Source organism: Cajanus cajan, chromosome 9 (genome assembly GCF_000230855.2).
Source record: "Cajanus cajan strain Asha chromosome 9, NIPB_CcT2T_4, whole genome shotgun sequence".
NCBI classification, from domain to species: Eukaryota; Viridiplantae; Streptophyta; class Magnoliopsida; order Fabales; family Fabaceae; genus Cajanus; species Cajanus cajan.
Genome location: NC_138525.1, coordinates 54,838,685 through 54,855,253, shown reverse-complemented (window position 1 = coordinate 54,855,253; position 16,569 = coordinate 54,838,685). Strand labels below are relative to the sequence as shown.

At 33.9% G+C, this 16,569-nt stretch overlaps 2 protein-coding genes across 2 annotated transcripts; one reads left to right on the top strand and one right to left on the bottom strand.

Annotated features, from left to right (window-relative positions):
* Positions 1-3,139: 3,139 nt before the first annotated feature.
* On the bottom strand, positions 3,140-4,986 carry LOC109815020 (aspartyl protease AED3-like). Its single transcript, XM_020379598.3, has 2 exons — positions 4,353-4,986; positions 3,140-4,119 (listed from the first exon to the last, which is right to left on the bottom strand). Exons 1-2 carry the CDS (start codon positions 4,912-4,914, stop codon positions 3,341-3,343), a joined length of 1,341 nt encoding a protein of 446 aa, XP_020235187.1. The 5' UTR covers positions 4,915-4,986; the 3' UTR covers positions 3,140-3,340.
* Positions 4,987-12,050: 7,064 nt separating this feature from the next.
* Positions 12,051-15,975, top strand: LOC109788180 (uncharacterized). The gene is made up of 6 exons (XM_020346849.3): positions 12,051-12,477; positions 13,360-13,450; positions 13,538-13,698; positions 15,041-15,068; positions 15,282-15,390; positions 15,697-15,975. Exons 1-6 carry the CDS (start codon positions 12,283-12,285, stop codon positions 15,776-15,778), a joined length of 666 nt encoding a protein of 221 aa, XP_020202438.1. The 5' UTR covers positions 12,051-12,282; the 3' UTR covers positions 15,779-15,975.
* Positions 15,976-16,569: the final 594 nt, after the last annotated feature.

Here is a 16,569-nt window from a genome sequence, read left to right as displayed (position 1 = left end):
GCCTCTCCCGCTTCCCCGGCCTCCAGAGCCACCTCGGGAACCTGGCTGTCGCTGGATGTAGTGGCCGAGGTGGCCTGCCTGGATGAGCTCTTCGATGCGGTCCCGGAGCGTGCAGCACTCGTCAGTGGTGTGGCCGTAGTTCCTGTGGTACCGGCAGTGTTTGGACTGATCGGCGCTGTTGGGGGTGTGGCCGGGTGGTGGAAGGGCTAGTAGGTTATTGTTACTGGCTTCTTCCAGGATGTGGACTCTCGGGGCGTTTAGGGGAGTGTAGAAGTCATACCTCCCGCTTCTGTTGGCTCTGGCCGGCTTCTTGAATTGGCTGTCATTATTGACTTTTACCTTATCTTTGTGGCCCTGTTCCGGTTTTGCGGGGCCCTTCCCGCGAACTTGGTCGCGGAAGGCCGAGTGCTCTTCCATCTGAATGTAGCCGGCGGCGCGGGCACGTAGCTCATCCATGTCGCGGGGGGCGTCGCGGCATAGGCTGTCGACGAACGATCCGGGTTTCAGTGCCATGAGCATGGCGTGCAGGGCGACCTCCGGGTTTAGATTCCGGATTCGAACCGAGATGTTGGAGAAGCGCTCCATGAAAGCTCGCAGAGATTCATCATCGTTCTCCCTGAGGTTGGCCAAGGCGGCCGAGGTTGTGTGGTGAGGCCGGCTGGTGGCGTATTATGCCACGAATTGCCGCATCAAGGTGGCAAAGCTGTCGATGGATCCGGCTGGTAGTTGGGTGTACCAATGAAGCGCGGGTCCCTTGAGTGAGGTCGGAAAAACCCTACACAATATAGCGTCACTGTTAGTGTAAAGGTTTACCTGAGTTGTGTACGAGTCGATGTGCTCGTCGGGGTCCGTGGTGCCGTCGTAGCGGTCGAGGTGGAGGGGCTTCCACCCGCGGGGCAGTGGGGTCTCCATGATGCCATCCACAAAAGGATGACGGCGGAAGGGTTCTTGGCCCTCAGAGACATGGGTGGGGGCCCTGCTAGTACCCTGCCCTGATCTGTGCGTTGATGCATGAGACCGGTGCGTGGCGGGCCGTGAAGTCGGTGCCTTGGTCGTAGCTCGGGATTGGGAGGCTGAATGTGCCTCCTCCTCATGAGTGTCGCTCTTGTGCGGAGGTTGTTCGGAGTGGTGTCGAGGGAGCTGGGCGCGAATGCGCTCATTCTCGGCGCGTAACGCTGCGAGGTCTGCTTCATTAGCGGTCCGCATCGCTGCAAGGTCATTTTCGTGCTGGGTGCGCATGTTTTGAAGGTCGGGGTCGTGCTGTTGTCGCATCTGCTCAACTTGGTCGATCAGCCGCCTTAGGGTTGCAGTGTCGCTGTCCATGTTGATTGAGTGGCTTGCGTCGTCTGTCGCTCGTCTGATATGGCTTCTAGTAGAAACCATGCAGGTGGCCGATAAGAGTTGTCTTGATCGACCCCACGGTGGGCGCCAAATGTTCTTACCGGAAATCTGCTATAGAGCTGGTCCGTCCAGTAAGATTGGTGAGTCTCCTTTGCCCGGTGTATTGGTGCTCCAAGATGGGGGAGGTACCTGCAAAAGAGACTCTGATGCCAAAGTTAGGGTTTGCATGAGTAATAGTCTCATATATATAATGCACGTACCTTGAGGTGATCTAGGTTTGCCTTGGGCTTTTGGGCTTGAGATAAGATATATCATGATATGATATGATATAATTGAAGGGCGGATCTGGTCTGGGACGAGATCCTCGGAATCAGGTATGATTTGCTCAAATACCAGGCTGACGTCATGCACCGCGTGCCCGAGGTCACCTATTTGCATTATTAATCCGGGCTAGGAGCCCGGGTGCGAAATACGGTTAGTACAGTGCCTATAAATATCCAGAGACAAGTACAAGAAGAGAATAATGAATAGAGAGTTTCGTGAACTACTCTTAAAAGCTAACTTTAACTGTTTAAAACATTTACCTTGTACATAGACTAAGTGCCTAAATTTTATATCTTTATAAGATGATATAAAAACAAATGCACTATACAATAATGGTAAGAACTTTTCAAATTTTGTATATAAGGCATTATAAATAAAAAATAAAAAAAATCTTACTATTACATTTGGAGAATGATTTATACATAGATATACAAATAGGTTAATAAGAGTGGTGAGACTTGTGTTTATGTATATAAGTCAAGTGAACTTGTTGCAAAGAAAATCAGCAGATTTGCCTCCTTGCGCATGAAATACATGGATTTTTTTACAAATTTTTACGTCTTTTTTAATATTATTTTTAAACAATTTCAAAAATTAAGGAATTTTAGAAGAGTAACAATTCTAAGCATCTATGAATAACAATAAGTATTTAAAAATGTTTTTTAAAATATAAATTTTAATATAAAATAAACAAAATTAAAAAAAATAAACAACTTTGTAACAGGTTTATATTAAAACTAAATAATCGTTATATATATTTGTAATTAATATGTTTATATTTCAAAAATTAAGGGACTTCTAGAGAATAATGGTTTTAGCATCTATGAATAACAATAATTATTTAAAAATGTTTGTTAAAATAGAAATTTTAATATAGAATAAACAAAATTTAAAAATAAACAACTTTGTAACATATGTTTATATTAAAACTAAATAATCGATCTATCTATATCTATATCTATATCTATATCTATATCTATATATATATATATATATATTCGTACTATAAATTAGAACAATTTATTTTACATATATATAATTAAAGATATTTAAGTATTTTCAAATTACGGCTACCCATACTCATAAAAATAAATAAATAAATAATGGCTACTCGCAAGACTAGATAATTCTATTTGTTCTCGCCCTATTCATATGTATGTTGAGAAAAAAAAAATTATTCCATTCATTAATATCCATTAAGTTATTAATATTCAATTTGTATCCAATTTTATTTATTACTAGAACATATTTTTATATTTTTGTTTTCATCTCTACCCTTGTTATTCTATTTAAGAAGCTCATTGGTGTATATATAATTTAGATTCTTTTAGATTGTTTTGTAACTTTACTTAATAAGTGATTCTATACAATAATAAGATTTTGGTTCATGCCAAAAGTTCTTTTGGCGTCTCCGAAGAATACAGGTCCTAGACCATGCAAAAAAGATTACTTGAAACAAGAAACAAACACGAAGTACCACTACCACAACACATGTTATTCTGAGAAATGTTCCAAACTCCAAAACCAAGCCAGTGCCCACACGGCTTATTCACCACACCCATTTGAACAAGATCCAAAAAACAAAGCAACCTAATTAAGAAACAACCATGCATGCATGCAAACAAACAAACGTACCAAGAATTAAAATAAACACGTACAACACATGGAGCTAGGGCTAGTTACAAAGCTCACGGGCTATGCCAACCTTATTATTAACGGTATCAAACAAAATCCTAAGGTTCTGTTGCTGGTAGTTGGCAATGACATTGAGCACCGAGTTCACGTTGTTTGGCGCCGCCGCCATGGCCAAGCACGCCACCCACCCGTTGGAGCTATGTATCAGAATGTTCTCATAGGGCAGAGTCAGATCCAAACCCGTGAACTGAAACTTTATCAACGGTGCCAAATTCTCGTAGCTTTTCACAAAGCACGTGTCGAATGCTCCTATGCTAACAAAAGGACCCTTCACTTGCTTTCTAAACTCGTCCCTTATGGCGTTGTAAACCGGTTCCACGAACCGGGTTATAACGGTACCCGAGTCTATGATGGTTCCGGATCCCCGGTTCGGGTCAAATGCCAGAAACTCGCTTTGTAACGGGACCCGGACCCGGCCCACGGTAACTCCTGTGAGGTTGACGTAGTACAGAGAGGGCCGCCGCGGGTTTCGGAGAAGCGGGGTGGTGCGGATCCTTCTGGGCTGGCCCGTGGGCCCGAGTTTGAGTGACCCGGAAAAGTAGTAGGACTTGAAGCTGGGGAGGCAGTAGGAGAACACGCCGGAGTAGCGTGACCAGGCTTGTGAAAGGAGTGACACGGGGCCGCGGCCCAGGCCCAATAGGCCTTGGGCCGGGATGGACCCGCCTGAGACGGAATTGACGCAGCCGAAAGCGTAGTTTGGGAGGGCATCAGTCGCCAACTTGAGGTAGTCTTGCACGAGCGTCGCGGAGAATGTGGAGCCTGCGTTAAGCCAAATTTCCAAAGGGAAAGGTAGTTTCAATTTACATGTAAAAAAAGGAAAAAAAAAAAAAGAAAAAAAAAAACTTTGTAATGTTAATTTTCTTAAAAGTTAAATTCAATTTTTTTTAATTAAAATTAAAGAACTAGGAGATATCTTTGAACTGTTGGCATAAAACTTTAATTATAATAAAAAAAATGGGAATATGTAAAAAGAAATAAAGAGTAGTTGTTACCTGCATAGGATTGGTTGAAGGTGCAAGCGTTGGAGCCCGTGGAGGGGCAAGGTAGGGCACCGCGAACCTGTCCACAACGGGGAGCATAGCAAGCAACGGGGCCGCCATAAGTGGTGGAGGCCTGCGGCGAATACGTGGCGGTGGAGGAGCAACCGGTGCAGCCGGTGCAGGGGACCCAAGCCTCGTCGGTGCTGGTATCGAGGACCATAAAAAAGAGTTGACCCGGCGTGCCGAGTTTGACTCGGACGACGTAGTTGCCAATGTTGAAGGCCTGGCCCGAAGCGATTGGGGCCACGGAGGCCCGTTTACGGCGTTTGGTTGCGACGAGGGTGGACAAGTACTGGAGCCTGAGTGGGTCCTTGGAGGCCATGTCGATGATGGTGGTCTCCCACGAGGTGGAGTAGTTCTTGAACGGCGAGCAATTGCCGTAGATGGGAATGACGCTGATGTCTGAGTCGTCGCCTTCTGAAGCGCATGGGTCGTTGGCGATGGCTGTGGTGGTGGTTAGGTAAAGTAGTGTAGCGAAGAAAAGAAATGAGGTGGTGGTGTGGTTCGCACCCATGGTTGCTGTGTCTTGAATCGTTTTGATGGAGGAGAAAGAATAGGGTCGTAGTGTGCATGCATGATCAGTCCTTTAATACATGCAAATTTCGAAATTATTGTGCAAACTTGTCTACATAATTTTTATTTAGAAAGAATTAAAAAAAAGAGCAAAATTTATGTAGAATTCTGTAAGTACATGTAGTTCTCCTCAGTGATGAGTTAATATAAATTACTTATGCTTGCACTATAGATTTGATTGAAAGTATATTATTGAGATTAATCTTCGATTTTATCATTCATAAAAAAGAAAATTTCAATTTTAGCTGGAGAGCATACTACACATAAGGAAATGTAATAAATTTTGTTTTAAAAAAATTATTTTGACAAATGTTTTTATTTTCAAATGCTCTTATTTGATATTTTTATCTTATTTCTCTTTTTTATTTAGAATATTTGATATTTTTTTATTTTACATTAATGTTTCAAAAATTCGTCTTAAATTAATCTGATTTAATCAAAAAATACATAAATCTAATAAATTGTTTTTACTAAAGATCAAATTAGACATTATCCGAAAAATTCAATTTAACACATTAATAAGTTATACACAACTCATTGATTTATGTATATAGAGAAGTATAATTATAAAAAATATATGGAGAGAAAAAAAATAAGAAAGAGAGAATATGTTGATAAATACAAAGGACGGTGAAACATATTAAAGGTTTTTATATAGTGTGCGGTGAAAAATTACCCTTTGATATGTTGTAATTAAAATTAAAGGTTTTTATATTGTAATGAAATATGTATTAAAATAATATATCTTTAAATTTGCAAAAATATAATAAAATTGGAACAGTGTAAAATAGGAAAGGTGTATCAACGTGTTAACTAGTGATACTGAATTTGGAATTTTTAAGTATGATTTTAAATTCATGTTTTTGGCTGAAAAAAAATGCTGTTAAAAAAAGATTACCAAGAAATATATATAACGAAGGTTTTTGATAAAGGTTAATCATTAATAAAATTAATTTCAATAATTAATAAGAAATATTTTTAAGTCTTGTGAATTACGCTTATATTTAAATCCATTGAGAACAGGTTAAATGCAAGCGTATGAATTATAGATTTTTATTGATGAACACACGACATAATGAATACATGTTCCCTTGTCAGATTAAATTTGTTAACTGTTTCAGATTCTGCTGAAAACTGCAAACAGCGTTTGATTAGGACGTTTGCATAGGAAAATAATAAATCTGATACAAACGGCCTATTGATCGTTGGGGTAAAGCTAATAGACAAACTCCGGTTTTAGACACTTTTTGGAATTAGTACGGTGAATCCAGCTGCGCTACAGAAAGTTGGTATTTGGAACGCTAGTACAAAAAGTTTAACACTGTTGGTGTTATCGTTTAAATAATTGAAACTTGTAAAGTTATATCAAGATGTGCAGTAATTAGACATCTTACATTTATGTTGTGAAAATAATTTGTTTTAAGAGAGAATTCTGTATTCAATTCTCGCCATAAATTTTAAAAAGTTTCAGACTAACAACTGATATAATATGAGTGAGATGAATTTTTAACGTAGTGAACTAAAAAAATATATGTGGTGGGAAAAAAATTGAGAAAGAGAAATATTTGTTTTTTATTTTTTATAACTGTGTCAATATAAGGTTCAAAATTATAATTAATTTAATGTACAATATTCTAATCCCACTGCTATGTCAATTCTGGTAGCAACATATTGAGAAACAGACATGGATCATGGATGGTTAAGATTTAGACAAAGGATATAATCTATAGAATTTAGAAGTACTCAAGGTGAGTTTGCAGGAGAGATTAATAAAACATGAACATTACTTTACTTGATATTTGTTAGATGGACAGTGCATGAGATGTGGTCGGTCACGGGCAGAGATTGAAGACTTTCATTGATTTATTTGCTTAAAATCCATGCATGTATGGACCCCTCTCATTTCCAGATACGTATGAATCAACATGCAAATTTCTAATTCAGTAACCCCTGTGGAAGAAGCAAATAATCATTTACATTTGATTCCATACTATCCAAAAGAAACTAAAGTAACAGGATATATTTTTAGCTGTATGTAGTCCATCATCTTCTTCCGAATTCCGATTTTGATATTAGCACTCAAATGTAACTATTTTATATCGATCACTTATATTGAAGTGGTTTTATATAATTTTTTAATATATTAATTGATTAACAAAATAAAATAGATTATTAATAAAAATTAATTGTACAGGAATAAAATAAACACTCTTGAAATTGAGGATAAAATTTGCTCAGTGTGTTGTGTTGTCCCTTTTTGTTTTGGAAATTAGTGATGTCCCTATTTATGGGGCTATTTTGGTGCTTGAGTGTTCAGTGAAGCGTAGACACAGCTGAACTGATACAAAACAACCGGAATCCAAGGGAGTATTCATTTCCCACTTCCCACAAATTACTCTTGATTTTCTCCACAAGGGGTACCGTAAAATTAATAACGTTAACGCCATTTTTAAATACACACTACTAAAATTTTTCTTTATTACATATGACTTTTCAATTCACATGAATTTTTATATAAAATTCATATCAAACATTATTCCTATAAATTTTTTTGCGAAACTTTATCATCAAGTAATACTTTCGTGAATAATATATTTTTGTAAATTTTAAAATTCATAAAAAAAATTTCAATTCTTTCAAATATTCACAATGAATTTATCCGAAACATTAAGAAATTTGCTTCCACGCCTCTACTATATGATACATAACATTTTAAACTCTTAGATCGTAGATTATAAGTTTAACATTCAATCATACAAATTAACTTATAAGATAAGTGTTGCCCCAACTTATATACTCTTTAATTATTTTATTTTCAATCGATGTGAGACTTGAAGTTTTCTTTAAATATTAATTAAATCATGTCTTTAGAAAAATGATTAATTCATTATATTGAACAACACAATTATATTATAATAAATTATTTTAACTCTTAAATATTCAATATTCTTAAAAAAATAGTTTTTTATTAAATAATTTTATTTTAAAAATTATCATTAAATTAAAACTCATCATCTTTAATTTATACATTTAATTAAAATAAATATTTAATTTATTAATATTTTAAATTAAAATTAATTTTTATGAAATATTTATAAATAATTTAGTAAATAATATTTTATTAAGTAAATACTTTTACTTTTAAAATTTTATAAATTATCATTAAATTAAAACTCATTATCATTAATTTATCATATTTATAAAATTTTATATATTTAATTTAATTAAAATTAAAATTATAATGATATATTTATAAATAATTTAGTAAAATAATATTTTTTAATTAAAAATCTTTTAATTATTAAACTTATAAATTTAAACATTTTTTTTATTTTCTTGCAGATTTATATTGGCAGAAAAATTCACAGTAAAAGTTACTTGCAAAATTTTTCTACCATTTAGTAAACATTACTTGCGAATTTATTTTTACAAGAAAATCTACAAGAAATAAAATAACGTTTTCTACAAATTTTTACCATGAAAAAAAATTCTATGTTTATTAAAATTGTAGCAAAAATTGCAAAAATTTCTTGTAGGAAAAAATTCACAAATATTTTTTATAAGAAAATTCGCAGGAAAATGAAACTTTTCTAGTAATGACAAATATACAAATGAGTCTCATTTTTGTTCTATTTAGATAAAGTTTTTCATAATTAACATTAAAAAAATTAAGAACAAGTGAAATAATTTTTTTTATAAACCAATATTAACTAGTAAAGATACAAAAAATAATAATTTGGAGAAACTAATACAACAAAACTTTTACAAATTAGATTATGTATTGATTAAATTTTGTTTATGATTGTGAATGTCCTCCATTTACATAATGAAAATCACCAAAAACACAATAAATCAGATCATAAACAACAACCAAAATGAAGAAAAACGCATCAGGGGAGAATTACTCAAATATATCAAGAGCATAAAAAAATAAGAGAGCATTACAACCAAAAATTGCAAATGAAGAAGAGATCATAGAATGGAGAACAAGTGGCAAAGTAGGGAGGCAAGAAGAGGGAAATGAGAGAGAGAGTTCATCGATAGAGAAAGCAACAAAAAAGAGTAAAAATGCACAAGAGAAAGAGGAAGAGTGAGCACAAAAGGAGAGAAAAGGTCTTGAAAGTTTTAACATAATATATTGCATCAATTATTACTTAAATAATGTAGTATATGACATTATAACACCAATTATAAACACAACTAATGTAAAAAAGTTGAGTGATATGCTAACGTTGTATCCGATTTTTCTACTAGTGTCTCCATGATCTATCTTAAGCCATCATCAACTCGAGTTTCAAAGTTTGTGGATGTATAATCATTTTGGCAATAGAGTTTATGTTACCTAACTAACCTCTTGTTCATGGACTCATAACCATAATGAATTACCCGGTACTTTACACTCTTTGGTCTTGAATACAAGTAAAAGAATAAAACCCTATAATTATATATAATGGTGTCAAATATAATTTTTTGTTTTATTTAAAAAATATATTGATAATGTATTAGTTATTTGATTTACTTCTAACTTGTTTGTGTGGACTGACATAAGTGATTAAGGATTTGGATTGAACTTTCACTTTCTTTGTGAGTGAGTCTAAATCATTCTAATGCCATTTTTTCTGCTTGGTAAGCAACCTTTCGTAGGGAGATTCCCTGACACTCAAAAGCTAGTTAGTAGTTACAACTAATTGGAATTGCTTGCCATTATAATGTCTTGTCTGGTAATATTTGAAGTACTTTCTCGTTCTATCATCTTTTTTTACTCCAAGAAAATATTTATGACTTTGGACTTCGCAATTAGGGATGACAAAAAAAAACTCATGCTCACATATATTTGTAGATAAAATTTACTATAAACTTTAAATGAATAATCAAATAGATACATGTTTAATAATGAAATGATGACAAATAGTAAGGCACTTATACTGCGAGTACTTGGATTTTAAAATTATTATAAATACTCTTAATTTTGTATAAAGTAGTTTAGCTAAATTTATTTTTACACTAAATATATGTGTCATAATTATTTATTTTAGTATAAATATATGTTGCAAAAATATCTTTAATATAAATATACATTTTTAAATTATTTAATTTTATTATTATTTTATTTTTTATTCTTTTTATTTAAAATTTTATATTTTCTCAAATATTTATAAATATTCATGAATATATATATATATATATATATATATATATATATATATATATATATATATATATAAATTTCATGAATACTCATTAAATAAGTACCTCCACTAAATGAGAGTGATGAACAATTATTATTTATCCCACCGCTTTATTATCATCCCTATACACAATTTGTCAACATCTACATGTTATGCAATATGACTTGAGGCATTAGTCTAGACTGGACAAGGAGTTATCAATGATTTATTAAAACATGACATTAATACCTAATGATTGTCCAAATAATGGACAAATTGAATACCAAAATATCATCATGAGATTTAGTAATTATCTAAAATCTCGATCCAAAATGCGACGTAAACATATATAAAAATTAAGATTAGTAGGCAGAAACACAACATACTTTTCAAACGTTCTTAGTCATGGGTAGTGATAGACTATGGCCAAGGCTAAGGAATCCAAGAGGTGATACATTGAAGGAACCAAGAGGAATGGGATGATGGACCATGGGTCAAGGGCCCAATCTCTAGAGCTATAGTCACCTTTAAGACCAGTGGACACCTTGAAGACTAGTGGACTTTCCAAGCCCAAGGTACTCTTCAATTTGGACCACTCTATCATGAAGAGAAGGCATAGTTCTAGTTGTAAATATCTTGTACATAGTTCTCTTGTATAGGCTTATTTTTGCCTTTGTATTTCTTAGGCACTTTAGTTTCTTTTATTAGTCATTGTATATTGATTCTAGGGTGAGTTACTTGGAGAGTTTGACTCCATTTAACCTCCTTTGTTGATACATTCATTTTATATTTTTTCAGTAGGGAAAAAGGGGTGGCATTTAGCAATGCTTGAGGGTGTGACTAGTAATTGGGCCAGAACTGGGCCTAGGCAAAATTTTGCATATTAGACTCATTTTGCTCCTAATTTTTCATAGATTTGATTTAGCTAGGTCTCATCATCATATGATGAACCTAACTAAACCAAATCAAATATTTTTGAAATAAATCATGGAGCATTTTTTAGCCTTGCCCACCTAGCTCATTCCTTTTATTCTTAGCCGAAATTTCTAGCTTCTCTTACAAGCTTTGAAGCTTTCCTTCCAAGCTTCTAAACCTTAGTAGGTTTGGCTAACCTTACCATGGTTCTTAAGTGAACCATGGTCAATGTTAGCTTCTCCTACAAGTTTTAGAAACCATGGATGGTTAGCTACACCTTACCATGGTTCCTAGTGAACCATGGTTAAGGTTAGCTTCCTCTACAAGCTACCTCTCCCTATATATTTCTAAATTGTTCATTGTACTTCACTTTTTGAGATATGAAATCAGAATTTGACTCAAATATAAATAAAATCTTAATTAATTTTACCTTATTTAATAAAAATAACTAAATATATTTCATTTAATTAATTTTTTAATGAGTTTTAACTCTTTTATTTTTACATTCTTGATATCAAATGTCAATTATAGATAATTTTAAAAAAAAACATTTATATTTAAATAAGACTAATATACTTAAATGATGTTAAGTAATGTTTTTAATTAACGTATTTTTTTTTTAACTTATAATCGATGTTGGACGAATACGTGCCTCAATATTGGGCTTGTGAAACAGCCTTCATTCTTGGGCTTCCAAGACGGTCCTAGCTTTAGGCTCACAATGTACGAATAAGTATGATTTTGTTTTAGCCATCTATGGTTTTAGACTTTTAGTTTGAAAAAAAAAAAAAAAACCTACACTTCTCATCCCTGGTGATAAAGGAGAAAAAAAACATGGGTCAATGAAACAATATGAAATTGTTTCGGAATAAAATGATATATTTAGCAAATAGTTAGGGGAAAAAGTCCACGTAGGCATGAAACAATCCCAGGCAGCACAGAAAAAAACCAACAACATAACACCTTTTGCATTTTCTCATTCCTGAGAGAGAAAAAAAAAAAAAAAAGGCTGCAAATTGCATTGGGCCCACCACATTGGTGACGGCTCTCTCTTCTTCCTTCCCCACCACCGCAACCAGACAACCTCGTTCTTCACATAAACATAAACATTAAAAAATTAACAAAACAGAAAACACGTGTCTTCAACCACACACAAACCAATAACTCATTTCTCTCTCCTCTCTCCTCTCTCTTCTCTCCACCGTCAACGCAACCCCAACCGGAAAATGGACCTTGGGGCCTCCGATCCGAACCCGGTTCGGGTGAAGCGGAAAACCCTAGAAGCCGTCCTCGAACAGTGTCAGAGAGCGCTTGAACTTCTCAATGCTTCCGATGAACAACAACAACAACAACAACAAGACGACGACGACGACTCTCAGGAATCGCCTCCTTCCACGCGCCCCGATCCGGAAACGGATCAGGTCATAACTCTTTTCCCTTTCGAATTCAATTTAATTACTTGGATTTTCTATTGGTCTTTCAGCGTTGAACGTTCTCGTTAGGTTAGGTTAGGTGAAGCTCTTTTGGATATTGTGTCTTATGTGTTCGTGTCGTGCAATTCGGGTGGAGGAACTTTGCAAGGTTGTGTAGTGTATGGTTTATGTGCTGAAAAAAACACGAGACTTCTCAGAGTTTTAGGGTGTGTTTGGTAAATGATTACTTTGAAGTCAGGAAGGTTTTGGTTTCTTAATTAAAATTAGAGTTTTACTTTACAATAGTAATTTGCATTGCATAATAAAAGTTTGCATTAAATGTCAAAATATGTTACTGGGGTGGTTCAACATGGGGAAATTCCAATTTTAATTGAGAAGTAGTACAAACGCATTGTCTGATAGTGCGTTTGAGTTACTGTTTCAAAGGGGAAAAAAGTGTTCCTTTGCATTTTCAAAAGCGCTAAATTTAGAAGCAAGATCAGTGTTGGATTGGAGTTAATGTGGTGTGTTACGGTAGTTTCAATTGTTTCCCAAATACAGTATAAGTTTTGTCCTTTTTTTTGTGCTAATCCAAATAAGCAGTTTAACAAAGTTGTATTCTTGTATGTGTTTAAACTCTAGCCTCTATAACCACTAGAGTCGGCCTAGGAGATTGTTAGAGTATAATATACAAGGTCCTAAGTTCGAACTTTGTAGTTGTCATTGTAATTCTTAGTGATAAAAAAAAAAATAGACACTAGTCTCTTGATGTGGAACAACATTCTCTTGATGCAATGGGTATTGTGCATGCTCTATGATTTGTTAAGAAGGATGTTAGTTTGTTATTGGAGATTTGACTTCTTAACATGGCATTCTATATACTCTGTGCAGTTGTGTGACTTGCTCAAGTCTAGAGTTGAATGCCCGGACTTCCTTGAGAAGTTGGAGTATGCACAGGCGTCAGTTTTGCACAACTCAGCTGGTATGAACTCGGTGAAAATGTTCTGTTTTTGTCTGGGTTTTCAATTTTAGAATGCTGACGAAAGAAAAACTGCTTGGTTTTTGACAGAAGAAGGTAATTCTTGGGATTTTGTTAGCAAAAATGATCTTTGGGAAGGTGAAGATGCTGACTTAGACCAAGAAGATTACGTCCTTGTTAGACAAGAAGATATAGTGGAAGGAATTGCATGTTTCATGGCTGCGTATTTGTTGTCACTGAAGCAAACCAAGGTTCGTATCAGTTTATTCTCTTGTTATTTCAGAGGCGGCTCTACCATACCTTTGAATTTAAGGCCTAGGTATATGGTTACATTCATCATTGTAATGATACTGTTCTGCACTGAGTTGAAAAATGTGTGAAAATATAAATCTGTTGACAGAAAAACACCTTCTAAGTTCTGACATGTCTATGTGAATGAGCACTGCATATGCTTCTCAGTTAGGATGCAAATTCCATACAGTGAAAAATAGCATATATGTTTTCTGAAAGGTTGTGGGGATTGTTCCCCAACCATATGTGAAGTTGTCTTATATGTTTACTGCCATGCTATTTTTATTATTGGTTAAAATTTATTAGAAACTACAAAATTATGAGTAGAGGCTCATTAAATGACTTAGTGGGACTTGTAAAATTGTCATTTCCAACAAATTTCAACCAATAATGAAGAGTACATTTGAAAGACTGTGGTAGAGGAGAGTATGTTCTAACAAACATTTCTTTTATATTTGGGGTTTGTTTAGATAAACTTCTCTAAAAACACTTTGAGAGAAAAAAAAAAAAAAGGAAATTCGAAATAATTTTTTTCATAAATTAAAACTAGCTTATGCATAAGTTAAAAACAAGATTTTGGAGGAAGCTAATAGGAGAAAAATTGTACAAATTGCTTATTCATAAGCTATGGAAATTCTTGTTTCATTATTTTTTCCTATTTTTCTTTTATAGAAATATATTTGGAGAAGTTTACATAAGCAGACTCTAATGTATCTATTTTATCTACAGTTTATGTAGTTATTAAATTGTACGATTCATGATTCAAATCACACAATATGATAAGATTTGGCTAGCTAGTGATCTGTATCATGTGAAAAATTGCAGATAACTCTAAATCTTGCATGCATGGATGAATTAGTGCAATTCCATATAACCAATATATATCACATAATTTGGTGACTCACTATTTTTATATATTTTACCTTTCTTTCACAGTTCAGTGACTCACCATTGATCACACCTTATTTGATTATTCAAATGCTTTATTTTCATTCTTATGAAACACGAGAGTTTCAGACTGCCACTCATCCTATGAAGTGTGCACTGTATTTGGCTGTTTTGTTGCTCTGTTTTCAGTCTTTTCATATTTAGGCTTCACAGACTTAGTTGTGACTTATGATTTCGTTTCTTGAGCTCTATAAATGATATATTTCAAGCAATTTGTTTTTGTGTCTTTGAATCTTGCCATTCGATAGGATTTATGATTTACAATTCTAGTTTGACAATTCATTATTTGAATTGCAATTCGATCACTACAGCAGTTTATATTCTTTCTCTAATTGAGTGCTTTGCTTTTTGCAGGATTTGACGCCAAATCAACTCCAGGATGGTGAGTCTGGTTGTTTCCTCCATAGTGATATCTTATTTTTGTTTTGTTCATAACTCCATATGTTCGAGTGAAAAATGGGGAAGTAGAAAGAAACAACTCCTTGGATACCTTTCTCATTCCAGATAAAGTTTTTTGCTCTACTTTAGACAAGTTGTTACCAAGATAAAAGAACGGGAAGGGATTTGTGACTTTTTTTGGGTATGTTTTTATTAGCTCTCAGCAAGACATTTTCTGTGAAAAAGAAAAAGGGAAAGCTTCGAAAGGCATGGGATGGGAGCAAAGTTATTTATAATGTTGCATCATGGGGAGCTACAGCCATTGGGTAAGTGGCCTTACCAAACATACCTCTTCTTTGTAAATATTAAGGAATTGATTAATGAATAATTTAGCTGATGCAATACCTTTGTAAATTGCAAAATCTTGTACCATATTTGCCTATGCAGTTGGCTAACTGTTGGTATGAATTTAATGATGTCTTGTGTTGGACACTGATTTTTGACTTCGGTTATTTTGTCAATTTGTTTTTAACTTGAGTAAAACAACAGAAAAATAAGTGGGACTGTTTTTGCTCTCTTTTGAGCTCATAGTTTCATTTTTATTGATTACTTTCATTTTTTATTCTTGACAGGATATATCAGAATCCTGTTATTGTAAGCGTTGCAAGTAAAGCATTCTGGACTTCTTGTCAAGTTATATCGAAGCTACTCTGATTTGCCAATGCAGCTTGAAGTAAAATTGGGATGTAGAAGTTTGACTGTTGTGTATTTTTTGCTTGTGCTGCAATTTAGTTTGGTTTTTCACACCCTTTGCACCAAAGATCAATTGATCATGTAGTTTGCAATGTAGTTTGATCATGTAAATATCTTTATTCAAACGTTCCGAGTGCTATTCAAATTCTTATTCACAACGTAGGCCCTAATCATAACCTTTGGCTCTCCTGCTGTACCCAACTCAGAACCCAGTTTTAATTCAAATTAAAATTGATTGAAATTATAATAATTTTTAAATTCATTTGATTTTTTAAAAAAATATTTATTTTTAATTTTATATGGTGAGTTGAGAATTAAGTTAAGTTGCAGTGGTGTTGAAAGTCATGCAATTATTATTATTGTTGTTACCACTATTATTGTTATGATGGTGATAGTGCTAACAATAATGATGCTAGTAATAATAAAGTTTAAATATATTTTTAGTCTTTCAAATTAAATTTGTTTTTAGTCTTTCAAATTTAAAATTATTTTTAGTTCCTGTAATTTTAAAAAAATTTATTTTAGTCTTTATATTCAAATTTTGTTAAGAAATTTACTAAATATTATTGTATAAAATTTATTTATTAGTGCTCTTATTAGTGTATAAAAGATCACATTAAATCTAAGTTATATTGTATAATGATCTTAATTTGTACTTTCAGATATGTTACTAGTGATCTGAGAGACTAAAATAAGATTTTTTAAAATATAGAGACTAAAAATAATTTTAAATTTGAGGGATCAAAAATAAA